Source organism: Lutra lutra, chromosome 2, assembly GCF_902655055.1.
Source record: "Lutra lutra chromosome 2, mLutLut1.2, whole genome shotgun sequence".
Lineage (NCBI taxonomy): Eukaryota > Metazoa > Chordata > Mammalia > Carnivora > Mustelidae > Lutra > Lutra lutra.
In genome coordinates this window covers 198,045,790-198,059,237 of record NC_062279.1, presented here as the reverse complement: position 1 = coordinate 198,059,237, position 13,448 = coordinate 198,045,790, and the positions used below count along the sequence as shown (strand labels likewise).

Here is a 13,448-nt window from a genome sequence, read left to right as displayed (position 1 = left end):
CATGAAGTGTTAATAAAGTTTTTATCATCTAAATTTACTTCCTTAATCATTTTTTAACAACGCACAATCATTCAGTAAGAACATAAAAATAGTGATAATAACCCAGTGCTCAAAACGAGTCTATTTTTCTAATAAACATACTTAATTATATCTTCAAAACATAATACCAACTAAACATGACTTGCTAACTTCAAGAAACACTTGTTCACAACTTAGTCACCTCCAAAATGTTAGCCAAGTTAAAGAGTGACTACTAATTTCCTATTCCAGCTACTAAATGACATATTAAGTCACTAAAATCATATAGATCCAGGTAACATTTCAAGCAATTGTCTAATTCATAAACTAATTACTTACTGTATTACTAATACAGAGAACAATTGAAATACATAAAGCTCTTAACTGAATAAACCTTTGCCCTTTACATCCTGTATTTATGAAGACAGTGAATAAGACATATTGATGTATTTTCACTTTAACACTGCTAAAGTTTTTTGCGTCGGCTTTTGCATCAGCCGACGAACGAAGCCAAAAAAAGAATAATAATCACAAAGAATAGATTAAAACTAAACAACTGTGGAGTTTTAACATTACTCCCAACTACTACCCCATTTAAAACAAGGGCAAATTTTATTATCTCCATTAATGTGTAATTTACCTGCAAATCCAGTCAATTTTAAAAACTCCTCCCAACATTTTAGCATTCATTCCTGCTGGCAGCACCCAATGTATAGGAGATCCTCCATGATGCGATTCTGAAGAAAGTCTTGCAAATCCTAAGGGAATAAAATCACAACATTAAAATATAGATGCTGATTTAAATATATTTTTATATATTCAAATTATTTTTATTCTTACCTTGAAATTTTCCACTCTCTCTGACAGAAAATATTAATATAACACTCCTTGCAGATCTGAATGCAGCATTTAATTTCTTCTCATTTACAGGCAGCGTGGACCAAACACCCTACACAAATGACACAGAGATCAGACAGAAATTAATGCAAATCTTTCATCTTTGCAATTATATTTGCAAAAGACCAAGGCTACTGACAACCGTTATACTTTAAATTCAAGTAAGCTATAATGAAGAAAGGTCTTATTTAACAACTGTCAAAATAATGTACCAATTTACTGAAAACTCAGGAAAAATATGGAGAAAATCCCAACCTTAACAAAATCATTAAAGCAACTAGTAACACCATGGGGTGGGGGAGGATATCAAATCTTATGGGCCAGAATTCTACATAATAGAAACAATCACCTACAATTATTGTAATAACACAACTATTTACTGTGGTAAATACATGTCGTTTAAAGGTGAATTATAATATGTACATTTTTCTCCTTAAAAACCTGCTTAACCAAAATAATTAAAATACTGTATTAAATCCATCAGTGAAGAATTTGCCCAGTTCCTAGCAATTTTTTTCTATTTAAGTTCAAATTTTTATGCATTAATAGTTTGACTAAAGAGAAATGTGTTGTATATAGAGGCAGAACAAAGTTATTAATCTGTAAAGCATTTTAATCTATTACCTGTTTGTGAAAAGATTAGAAAAAACAGCATGGTAAAGTAAGGCAGAAGCTCTAATTCAGTTCAATCTGCTCATACAAATGATCTCACTCATACTAAGTGCTTAATTACTTCTGCCTAAACTCACTCTAGCAGAGGAACAAAATAAACTTCCACTACATAGCTACTTGGCATATAGCTTCCATTTATAAAGTGTGATGGGTAATCATTAACGTGAGAAATATTAAGATACGAACAGTGACAAAAAATATGGTTAGAAAAATTGACTTTCTAAAGATCAATAGAAGCTCTAATGACTCATCTTAAACCAAGAAAAGAAAATTTTTAAATGGTATAACAGATGTATTTTTGTAGCAAAACAAACAGAAAATTAGTATCTTACAAGATCCTACAGCAACGGGACATATCATTTTTGTAAATCCTTGGGTGGGCCTTTAAGCTAACTCTTTTTCTTCTAAATTCAAGTGATGTTACTGCTAAAAATAAAAGAAACTCTCCGTAAAAGAATGATTTCTTCTCAAGATCTCAAGGTGTAAAACCAGCATCAATATAAAGCAAAAAATGGTTAATTACAGAGACATTTAAAGAAGTGTTAGTACAGTAAGTTAGCAACTGAATACAGAAACATAAAAATCAAAAGAAACACTCTTTTACGGTACAAAGTATAAAAAAACATATTCTTCAGTATCACATATTTTGACTTCTAAAATCATCTTTAAAACACTCAAATTACTATTAGGTTGCCTAACCAGCCACAAAGCAGACCCTAAATGGCGACTGGACTATGGATCTTTAAAGCTTTAATGAAAATCAGAGTACACTACTCAAGATAATCAAAGTCCACCTTCCCATTTAAAATTTTCAAGATTGGGATAGTTTCAACAGAACTGATGCTAATACCTTAGCTTTGGCAAGAGACACATTCTCATGGTTGTTACTCTTTATGAGAAAAAATCTTGCATCCTGTAGGACATATTTGAGTTTACTGGTTTGATCTGGAAAAAAAAAATAAAATAAAATCCAAACTGATTAACTGGAGGCCATTATTACAGAGGTGTAAGCTGTACTGAAATTAGCCCTCCACAACCCAGCTAAACTTTTAGAATTCATCATCACCCATTCGACCTGGAAAGCTAAGCCACAACACATAATAGAGCAAAGCTAAGAAAAGACACCAGCACTCTGCAAGAAGTTAAACCTAGTGATGTTCCGATATATCAGATCCATATTTAAGTATGAAAAGAGCTACAAATTTTATAGATATCTTTTACCAGATTACTCATTTTAACAGACCATTATGCTATTAAATATATATATATACCATCCACTGCGTCCAAAACCATAAAATACCCTGAAACGTTTGCTATTGTTCTAAAAGATATGGAATTAAGTAAATATGGAGCTGTCTCTTTGTAAGACTACCTTATTAATTATTTTCTTCATGTAATATATCAGAACATTACTACATTAAAACCAACCATTAATGGAGAACTAATAAGGCAAAATAATGACTTTATGCAGCATGCAATGAAAACAATTTCAAATTTAAATGATACCTTTTCGGACAGCACGAACGGAAGATGATAATTTCTCATGCTTCTTTTCTGAACCTGTATTTAGCCAAAGTACATTTGTTCAGATTGAGCTTTAATAGAGATAAGACAAAATTTCTACAGTCTTGTCACATAAAGTTCTCATTCAAGACAAATTATTCTTCCTGGCGCACCCACACACACAAAAAAAATACTTCTCAATGTGTACGAGTGTTTCATTTTGGGGGTTGTTTGGATTTTTTAAAAATACGTATATTTGAACAGTTTCCCACTCAGAAAACTAGTCACTGAATCATCATCTTCCAAGAAAAAAAAAGTGAAATTCCACTTAAGCAGTAACAGAACAGGATTAAAATAATAAGAAAAAGCTTAGTTTCCTCTAGAATTATTACACTGAACATGCCAAAAATCAATACTAATGAACATCAACAAGTTCACACTAAACTACAGCCTCCACACTTTCTATAGCAAGTTACATTAGAATCAGTCAGATATGATCACAAATAAAAGTAAAATGAGGATACCTGCATATGACTCTGATGCAGAGCTTCCACTTCTATCAAAAACAATCGGAGAGATGCCTCTAGCTCTCTTCCTTTCCTTCTTTTTCTCATCTAAAAGGAATTCAAACAAGATTTTTTAAAACATTACAATATAGGTACAGGTACTCGAATAAAAATACATCATGTGCCTGGGTTTTGCACAATCACTAAGTACTAGTCATTGCTAATCTCTCTCCTGACCCCTTAGTTTCCTCAGGAGGTGTTCCATTTTAAAGACACTGTTCAAAAAACAGAAACATGTTGCTTCTCCCACCAACTTCAATCAAATTAAAAACACATGGCCATAACTGAGAACTACTTATCCTACACATAAAGGTAGTGTTGAATAAAGTTTTCCAAGGGGAAAAAATCTGCAAAGTAAACACAACTTTTATCTCAGTCAAATATACTATGTCTCTTTCTATGTACCAGGTACCACTGTTCTAAGTCCTCTCTCTAAAAAGTATACTATCATTCTTCATTACTATAATTCTTCAATACAATTCCAACTCTGATTCTTAGATGTCTGACAAACCCCAGAACCCAAAGCTTTTCAACTGTAAAAAAATAAATAAATAAATAATACATTAGTGATTCCTTTTCTGGTTGCCACTGCTTGCTTTTGTGTCTTCAATTCCATTCTTCATGATCATTTCCCTCTTGGATTCCTGTTGTTCTTTGCAAATTGAATTTAAAATTTATTCCTAAAATGTTACTGATAGCCTATGTATTTATAGCCTATGTATTTCAACTAAGAAGCTGAGAATCTTTAGTAGACAGAAGAGGTTTGCATTACCTGTTTATTTAAGAACAATTTCAAGCTTAATTTGGAACTTTATAAGCATATAAACAAACACCTAAAATGGAATCAGGCTCTCCTGTCTCTATTTATTGGCATTTTAATCATACCACTGTTAGTTCTTTTACTTTTCAGCTACAAGAAGAAATAAATATGGAAACAAAATGCACACATTTTTATAAAAATGGCAGAAAGCTGAAAAAAAGATCTTGCATACAATTTTCTATTATGACTATAAACAGTTACCTATTTAAAAAGATTCAGCTAAATTATCTCCCTAATCCTCATTACAAGCTCATGAAATACTTAAAGCCATTATTCTCATTTACAGAAAAGAGGAGTGGTTAGGCAACTTGGCCAGGGTCCCACATTTCCTGGATGGCAGAACTTAGTTTCAAATGCAAGTCCTCTAGCTTGAAAGTGTAAGCCCTGAGTTCTTTTCTTACTGAGCAAATAGAAAAGGCATTTTCCTACTATTCCTGAAGGGGGATTCCAGGTTTAACTAGTTTGAAGATGGAAAATTCCAAGGACATTCTTAAGTTCCTTTTCCTTTTTTTTTTTTTTTTTTTAAACATCTTCCCCTTTATTATGTACTGCTGTTTCTCCAAAAAGACCTAAGCAGAGCTTGTAAGTGACGCCGGTTTTCCTAACACAGGACTGAAAGAGAAGAGCAGGGAAGCACGTACTGGCACAATTACAAAGCCAAGCCCATTTAAAGCTAGCAGTCATGAGGACATCATGGTATCTCAAAAAAACCAAGTATAACATATTTCCAGAAAAGCATTTATTTCCAGGCTCACTTGCTTTGACTGATACTTGAACTTTCAAAAGCTTTTTGGTTTTTTTGTTTTTTTTAAGATTTTGTTTATTTATTTCAGAGAGCAAGAGCAAGAGAGATCACTGAGGGAGAAGAAGCAGACTCCCTGCCAAACAGGGAGCTGGACATAGGGCTCAACCCCAGGACCCCGAGATCATGACCTGAGCTGAAGGCAGACACTTAACCGACTGAGCCACCCAGGCACCCCTGAACTTTGAAAAGTTTCAACAATTCTCTCCCTCAGGGTCAACTATAAGACTTCAGATAAGAAACAGGTTTTGTCAAATCCTGTATCTCTTTCTCATACTTGTATTTTGTTCACTGACTACATGTTCTTATATAGTGCCTAGCACTCCACAGAAATACAGTCCAGTGAATCAATGAGTATGACATTCACCAAGATTAAAAATACAACCTTGTTAAATTCTTTATTTAAAAATTCTAGCATGTCTATCATTTTTTCTCTTGGAACACGTAGGAGTCTAAGCATTATGAGCTGATCACTAATAATACACCTTCTGCTGATAATTACGAATATTTTATAAAGTACTAAAGATCTCTCACTAACATGAGAGGAAAAAAAAAAAGCAAAGTTAAGATCCTGTCCAACTGTTGTTGTTTTTTTAAGAGAAAACTTCAACTTTTAAAATAAACACCATTAGAAATCTCCAAGGATTTTTTCATGTTTTAATAAGTAACTCTTACTGCCCTTAAGTTTATGATCTCCTCTCCTAACTACGATTCTTAGCTCAAAAGAACAATGAAAGTCATCTAACATAAACTTTTAATGACCACCAAAGTGTTGCACTTTTATAAATAAGTTACTGAAAATTCTGAAGATAATAAAAGAGGTAAAATAAACTAGAAACTAAAAAATTCATTAACACAGAAAGTAAACTGTGATCCCTTCTGTTTAAAAACAGGCATCTCCTGGGGTTACTAAATGGATGGCTCAGTTAAGCATTCAGCTCAGGTCATGATCTCAGGGTCATGAGATCTAGCCCTGAACTGTGCTCTACACCCAGCAGAGTGTCTGCTAGAGACTCTCCCTCTACCCCTTACCTACCCTCACATGCTCGTGCTCTCTCTCAGACGAATCTTTAAAAAAAAACAGATATCTCCTAATTAAGGAGTAGTTCCAAATCCACCCCCATTTTTCTTTCACACATTTTTATGAAAAACTACTCCATGATTAAAAATAGTAACTTCCTGCACAATAAACATGTTCCACATAAGGGATCTTCCAAGGATAATCCAGTTTCCTTTAATAAGCAAAGTAAGAATTCCAGGTATCTCTTTGAAATAATAAATTCTCCAATAAACAGTTTTGATGTATAGGTTCATGAAACTATTGGCTACCATTTAATCTGATATGTCTTCTCCATAAAAATAGGAAGTATTATCAAGTACCTTGCTACAGTATCAGCACCACCTAAAAGCTTGTTAAAAATGTAGATTTTAAGTCCTATCCATTTAAATAAAACTCTCTTGACTTAAATAAGACAAATAAAAAATATTGTTCCTAACACAGATACCAAAAAGAAGATTTCCTAAAATAGAATTTCCCCTACCCCGTGGATATTTAACACATTCATCACAGTAAGTAAACCTTCATTCATATTGTAAATGCACTTTTTGTTCTTTATCCATTACTATAATTATAAAAGATATACAATCCCATCAGTTTGCAAAAAGTATGATGGGAAAGTACAATTAAAGATTCCACAAAGTTTGGGGTGCCTGGATAGCTCAGTCGATTAAGCCTCTACTTTAGGACTGGGTCATGATCCCAGGGTCCTGGGACTGAGACCCCCCATCAAGCTCTCTGCTCAAGGGGAGGTCTGCTTCTCTTTCACCCTCTCCCTCTGCTCCCACCCTGTTTGTGCTCTCTCTTAATTTCTAATAAATAAAATCTTAAAAAAAAAAAAAGATTCCACGAAGTTTTTTTTATCAAACTCAACTACTCATCTACTCATTTTAGCTCTTTAACCCCTTTTAAAATCCTCTCTGAAAGCTCAAACTAGAACTGCAGTGAGCAAAAGGTTGAAAGCACTTTAGTTACCAATCTCTAAAAACAGAAAATATCTGGCCATTTGTTCTATCACCTAATACAATTTTAAGAATATGACTTACTAACAATGTACCAAAAAATGATAAAATTTTGTAATAATGAAGTTATAATGATCCTATATAACAGAACATTTATCTTACTATTCCAACAAATTTAGTTCATTTAGAATACACAGCAGATCTGGCTACATCCAGACAGAAGACAGCCATGACAGCATGCATAAGCATCATAAAATGGCAAGGGATCTTTTAAGTACCCTGACCTCTCCTTGTTGTACACTATCAAATTCCCCTCAAAAGAGGGTCTCTACCTTTAGCCTAATGACTGCAACTACCTAGCATTCCTCTATTTACATCTCGTAGATCAGATAGGGATAAAATGGTAGGACATGTAGTATTGAAGGAATGACAACCCAAGAGAGCCCTTAACCAATCACCCCACAAGAATCTTAAACAACTATTTTCCACCTCCTGTACTTTTATACCTGGCCTTTGGGAGATCCTGCCCAAGTCAGTCAACCCACAAGTACAGAATTGGAAAAACAGTGTATACTCCCAAAAAGAAAAAGTTGTTAAGATTTCTATTACCATATGTGATAGAAATCTATAGTCATTTATTTAACATGGCAAAACTATAGTACCTAGAAGACAGGTTCCATATCAATATACTTTAAGTACACCGGACATTAGTGTTTAAATAAGATGTTGGCTAGTATGGAAATCTAAGAATTTATAACATTAAAATCTGAAATACATCTCCACACAGAGAAATAATCAGACTTGTATTCATTTAGAATACAATCAATTCGAAGCTGGGAAACACATTTACTAAGACATATAAATCTCAAATGTATTTATATTACTCAAAAGTACAAAACACAAGACAATCGTATTAACACCCCACATCTCAAAATATTTTATAATTCAATTTAAACATGTTCAGAAATAAATCTGTCTTTAAAAAAAAAAGTTTGTCTTTTAAATTAAAAAAAAGACAAACTTATAAATACAAAAAGTAGTACCTGATCCATCTGTGCCTGAACCAGATCTGACAGATCCATCTGTGAAAGAAACGGATTCAGAATCAGAGTCGCTAGCTTCACTTCGAGTATCATAATCATTTCCCTCTTCCTTCTGGTCTCTCTCATCCTGTTCATATTCTTCTTCTTCCTCCTCTTCTTCTTCCTCCTCCTCCTCCTCCTCCTCCTCTTCCTCCTCCTCCTCCTCTTCTCCATCTTCATCCACTTCTTCATCTTCCTCTGCATCTTCTTCTACCTCTTCATCTTCCTCCACATCTTCCACCCCCTCCTCCTCATTCTCAGTGTTGTTGCCTTGCTCATCAGAAGAACCACTGCTGCCAGTCTCATGGTCAGAGCCATACTCTTCAGAGTTCACTTCTTCCTTAGAAGATTGGCTGGATCTGCTTGCACGTCTATCCACTTCAAGCCCAATTCTCTGATGTTTAAAGAAAAAGGGAATCAGCAGTCATATAACAGAAAAGGTCAGAGTGAATAAACGGTTCTAAAGCCTCAAAAAGAACTGCTTTGTTTTACATCTGCAATAACATTTACTACCTCAGAATCATCTGGCGTAGGGGATTTGGTCCTCCTTTCAGGATCTCTTTTCCGGAGACAAGTTTTTTCAGGTTGACTCTTATAAGGTTCTCTAGAAGCACTGCTTGATAAACGAATCTTTCGATCAGCTTCTAGACGCTTGCTTCTTTCAGATCTTTGATATTCCTCATTTTTATACTCTGCAACTGACTTTCCTTTAGTACTAACTATTCTTTTGTTATTGCTTGCAGATGAGCTCAGAGGCTTAGAAATCAACTGCCTTGAATGAACAGAAGGCTTTTGTCGCTTGATGTCAGTAGATTCCATTCGGTCACTTTTTCTTTTTGATCCTTAAAAATACAATTTAAAGAAAGCATATAAATGTATTCTAAGCATTCTATCTGTTTCACCCAAGATTAACAGACAATACATATCGAAGGCTCATTTCTTTAAAATGTCTTCTGAAATGTTAATCATAAAAAAAAGCTTGCAAATATTGGAATAAATTCAGGTATGAGATATTTCACGCATTGAAAAAAAATAGATCACTTTTATTCATAAAGAACTGGGTACCACAGTTTGTTATGACTGTACTTTTGGTGTTAACAGACTCAACGAATAAGAACAAATACAAAGTCACTTTCTTAATAAATTAAATCTCTATTGAAACTTATTTTAACAAAATTTTTTTTAAATTACATACCCTTTTTCTCGTTTTTATCTTGTTCACTCTCTGGATTATATAGTTCATCATCCTGTTCTGGTACTTCAGTCAAAATATCATCTAGAACATTAAGTTCTCCATCTGAAAGCAAGAAAATTAAAAATAGGGAAAAATCATTACCATTAAGCATTTATATTTGACTACTACATTGGGTCTACATACATGATAACATAACCCTCAAAGACATTTTATTTCAGGATCAAGACTCAAGACTAATTCTGTAAAACCATACAAAGAAAAGGACATGATATAGACCTCTCGTCTACAAAGCCAGGAGTAGAATATACCCACCCCACAGGGTATAAAAGCATATACTGGAGTACAAAAAGAAAATGTTAAGAATTTCTTTAACTGTATCTCATTTTCTAATATCTAATTTTTCTACTTGCTTTAAAATGTGCACAAAAAATTAGGAAATACAAGTGTGTAACATCAACACACACTTACCAAGGATTGTGTACACCTCAAGATACTTAGTATCAAGAAAAAAAAAATTTTACAATGGAGAAACATGACAGATTCCAACTTAACCACAGCCAAATCAATATCAAAGACCACCTGGCATGATGCACAACAATTCTGAGATATTCGGATGCAAAAATGCAAACTCTGAACCTTAATGTGAGAAACATCAAATAAACCAAAATGAAGAGTCATTAACTACAAACATTAAGAAATTACTCCAGACTGAAAGAGAATAAAAAGACATGGTAACTGAATAAAGCACCTTAACTGGGAAGCTAGTAGTAAGGTCTGTAGATTACAGTAAATGTCACTGTTAATTTCCTGAATTTTGATAGTACCATCAGTAAGTAAAAGTCCTAATTCTTAAAGAAATACATATTTAAGTATTCAGGGACAAAGAAGTATCATGTCTGCAACTGACAAATGGTTCAGGGAAAAAAGTGTGCCTGCATAGGCTTATGTCCACAGAGAAAATTAGGGAAGACTGAATCCAAGAAAAACAATGTGGTGAAAAGTTAACATTTGTGGAATATGTTGAAAGGTAAAAAAAACCTTTCTATTCTGTCCAAAACCATCAAAATAACATTAAAAGTTAAAAAAAAAAAAAAAAAGTACATCTGTCCTACACAGAAATCATTTCAGGATGCTGGTATAAACTATGAAACATGTTAACTTGTTCAGACAAGAGAACCGCTGACTATAATTGACATACTGAATGATGGTAAAAACCTGCAACTCCGTTTTCTCACTGTATCCTTACTCCCACCATATCCAACAGGATAAAATAAATCCTAGAAATACATGTCTATTTACTACTTTAAATTGATTTTTATTATATGGGTGCCTGGGTGGCTCAGTCAATTAAATGTCTGCCTGTGGCTCAGGTCATGATCCCAGGGTCCTGGGATAGAGCCCCACGTCGGGCTCCCTGCTCAGCAGGGAGTCTGCTCCTTCCTTCTCCCTCTCCCTCTGCCCCTGTTCATGCTCATGCTCTCCTGCTCACTCGCTCTCAAATAAATAAAATCTTTTTAAAAAATTAAATACTTTTTAAAATGTACATTAAAGCTAATGATAAATGCTTTGAACGTTATTAAGTATTCTGGTGTCAAAAATATCTTTCCAAATTTCAAGTATGGTGAAGGGAAATGTAAAGTCATGAACATTGATGAGATAGGATAATTTTATTTATGGCTCCAGCCAAAAAGCAAGGCCCATTCAAAATTATAACAAGGGCGATTAACCTGACCTGAGGTCTATAAACAGGATAAATGAGACTAAAATATCTTCAAAGGTGGACAGAAATCAGTGACTGGAGAGAATTAAAGTACTTATTGTAGGTATAAGAAAGATAAGAGTACATGGGATATGGAAAAAGTAACATCTCAGTATTTGGAATCAGACACAACTGCTATTTAAGGACACATCTTCTTCAGGGTTTGGAATTCAAGACCGTTGCTGCTTAAGAACTTCCATGGGCACCCAGGTGGCTCAGTTCTCTGAGAGCTGGTTTCAGCTCAGGTCATGACCTCATAGGTCATGGGATTGAGCCCTGCGCTGGACTCCAAGCTAAGCGTGTGTTCTTTAGAGATTCTCTCCCTCTGCTCCTCCCCAACAATGCATGCATGCTATCTGTCTCAAATAAATAAATCTTAAAAGAAAAAAAAAAAAAAAAAAAAAGAACATTCCATATGCTGGAATGGCATATCAATTGATTTCTTTGGGTAGTTAACAGTATACTTTACTGGTTTTCTAAAATGAATATATACACTATGTGGATTGTTTTTATTTTTACTAATAGTTCTCTAGTCAGTAAAAAAGTAGATCCAACAGATTCTCACAGAATCAACTACATTTCTGAGCCAAAAAACAAACAAACAAAAGCAAAAAAAACCCTATCACAATGAAACAGACAATTAAGTAAACACAGTGCTACACAAATCTTTTCATAAAATCACTAGCTCTATATTAGAAATATCAACCCAAAAGCCTAAACATTTACATAAAATTATACACTTTATATGTGCTAAATCTAACACAGAATGAAACATTTGTGCAGGCTGATTTAAATCAATTTAAATTTCAGGCATATTTAAATTATGGTTTCCCTAGTTTTAAAAAAGGGTATTGTTTAAAAGAGCCTTAACAAATAATTGGTCAAATGTAGAGACTGGTTGCAGTTTTTTAAAAGCAGCTATAAAGTTTTAAGACAATAAGCATTAACCAATGCTTACTTTTTTTTTTTTTTAACATTTTACCACTTTCACCTATATCATTTATATACCTACATGGAACAACTAAAGTATGTTTTATCATCCATTACTTCACAGATTTAAAAAAAAAAAAAAAAAAGGAGCTCAGAAGTACAAGCTGACCAAATTCATGTGTCTAGAAACAGATGGGTATACAAGCCTACAAGTCCAGGTTTTCTAAATCTAGAACTAAATTAGATGGGGAACATTTGAAAAACCTTTAAACAAAGTGTAAGAGAAACAACAAAAACAGAAATTATAAAAAAGTCACAGGCACTAAATTTCAAATTAATGCACCAGAAAGCTCTGTATGACTGACATTATAGCATCTTGAAATTTAAGAATACTACATCCTCACTTGATGTTTTACACATTTTTATCCATATTATTTCATTAGACCAATAACCTACCTGTTTTTATCACAGTACTGGCAAACAAAAACCTGCAGAACAAATTCAGCCTATGACTTAATTTGACCAGCAAGGTAGGAATGGCTTCTGTATCTTAAAGACTGTGTTCAAAGCAGGGGGTATGGGGGTGGAGAGGGGGCACAGTGCAAAGAACATGTGACAAACTCTTATGTGGTCCACAAAGCCTAAAATAAAATTATTTACTATCTGACCCTTTACAAAGTTTGCCAACCCCTAATATATATGACATTTTAAATTACTTTTCTCCATTACTGAAACCTCTCCTATCCTTACTGTAACATAATATACAGAAGATCTGGATTTGGAAGAAAATCCAGGTCTTCATTTAAGACCTAAGTTATCTTCAGGAAGGTCCCAGTCTGAGCTCCAGTTTCTTCACTTCTGATGAGAGCATTTAGAATAAAAGTATCAGTGTTCAGGGAAAGGAACAGGAGCACAGTTATTTGAATCTCCTGATGAGTTTTTAACCTATAAGCCTTTCCCTATCACTATCAAATTCTAATAAATCCTGCCTGCCACGAACTTTGTGTTAATGACTAGGGTAGATGATATATAAAATCTGGTGAACACAAAAATCCGTTTTTAAAAAAATAAATAAATAAACAAATATATACATGTTCTAATATCTACTGCTATATAATACGCCATTCCAAAACACAGTGGCTAAAACAATACAATAATTTATCATTATTGCTTATAGTTCTGGTG

The 13,448-nt window shown here is 33.7% G+C and overlaps 1 protein-coding gene across 4 annotated transcripts in view; it reads right to left on the bottom strand.

Annotated features, from left to right (window-relative positions):
* The window catches only part of YTHDC1 (YTH N6-methyladenosine RNA binding protein C1), a 32,559-nt gene that overhangs the window by 12,885 nt on the left and 6,226 nt on the right, over nucleotides 1-13,448 (bottom strand). For 2 of the 4 annotated variants that reach the window (XM_047719437.1, XM_047719439.1), the window contains exons 2-9: nucleotides 9,575-9,676; nucleotides 8,893-9,221; nucleotides 8,341-8,773; nucleotides 3,615-3,704; nucleotides 3,094-3,147; nucleotides 2,438-2,532; nucleotides 859-967; nucleotides 659-776 (exon numbers count right to left, since the gene is read on the bottom strand). In XM_047719437.1, coding sequence (XP_047575393.1) covers nucleotides 659-776; nucleotides 859-967; nucleotides 2,438-2,532; nucleotides 3,094-3,147; nucleotides 3,615-3,704; nucleotides 8,341-8,773; nucleotides 8,893-9,221; nucleotides 9,575-9,676 — 1,330 coding nt within the window. The remainder of the gene's footprint in view (nucleotides 1-658; nucleotides 777-858; nucleotides 968-2,437; nucleotides 2,533-3,093; nucleotides 3,148-3,614; nucleotides 3,705-8,340; nucleotides 8,774-8,892; nucleotides 9,222-9,574; nucleotides 9,677-13,448) is intronic. The other 2 variants (XM_047719440.1, XM_047719441.1) reach the window with 1 other exon arrangement.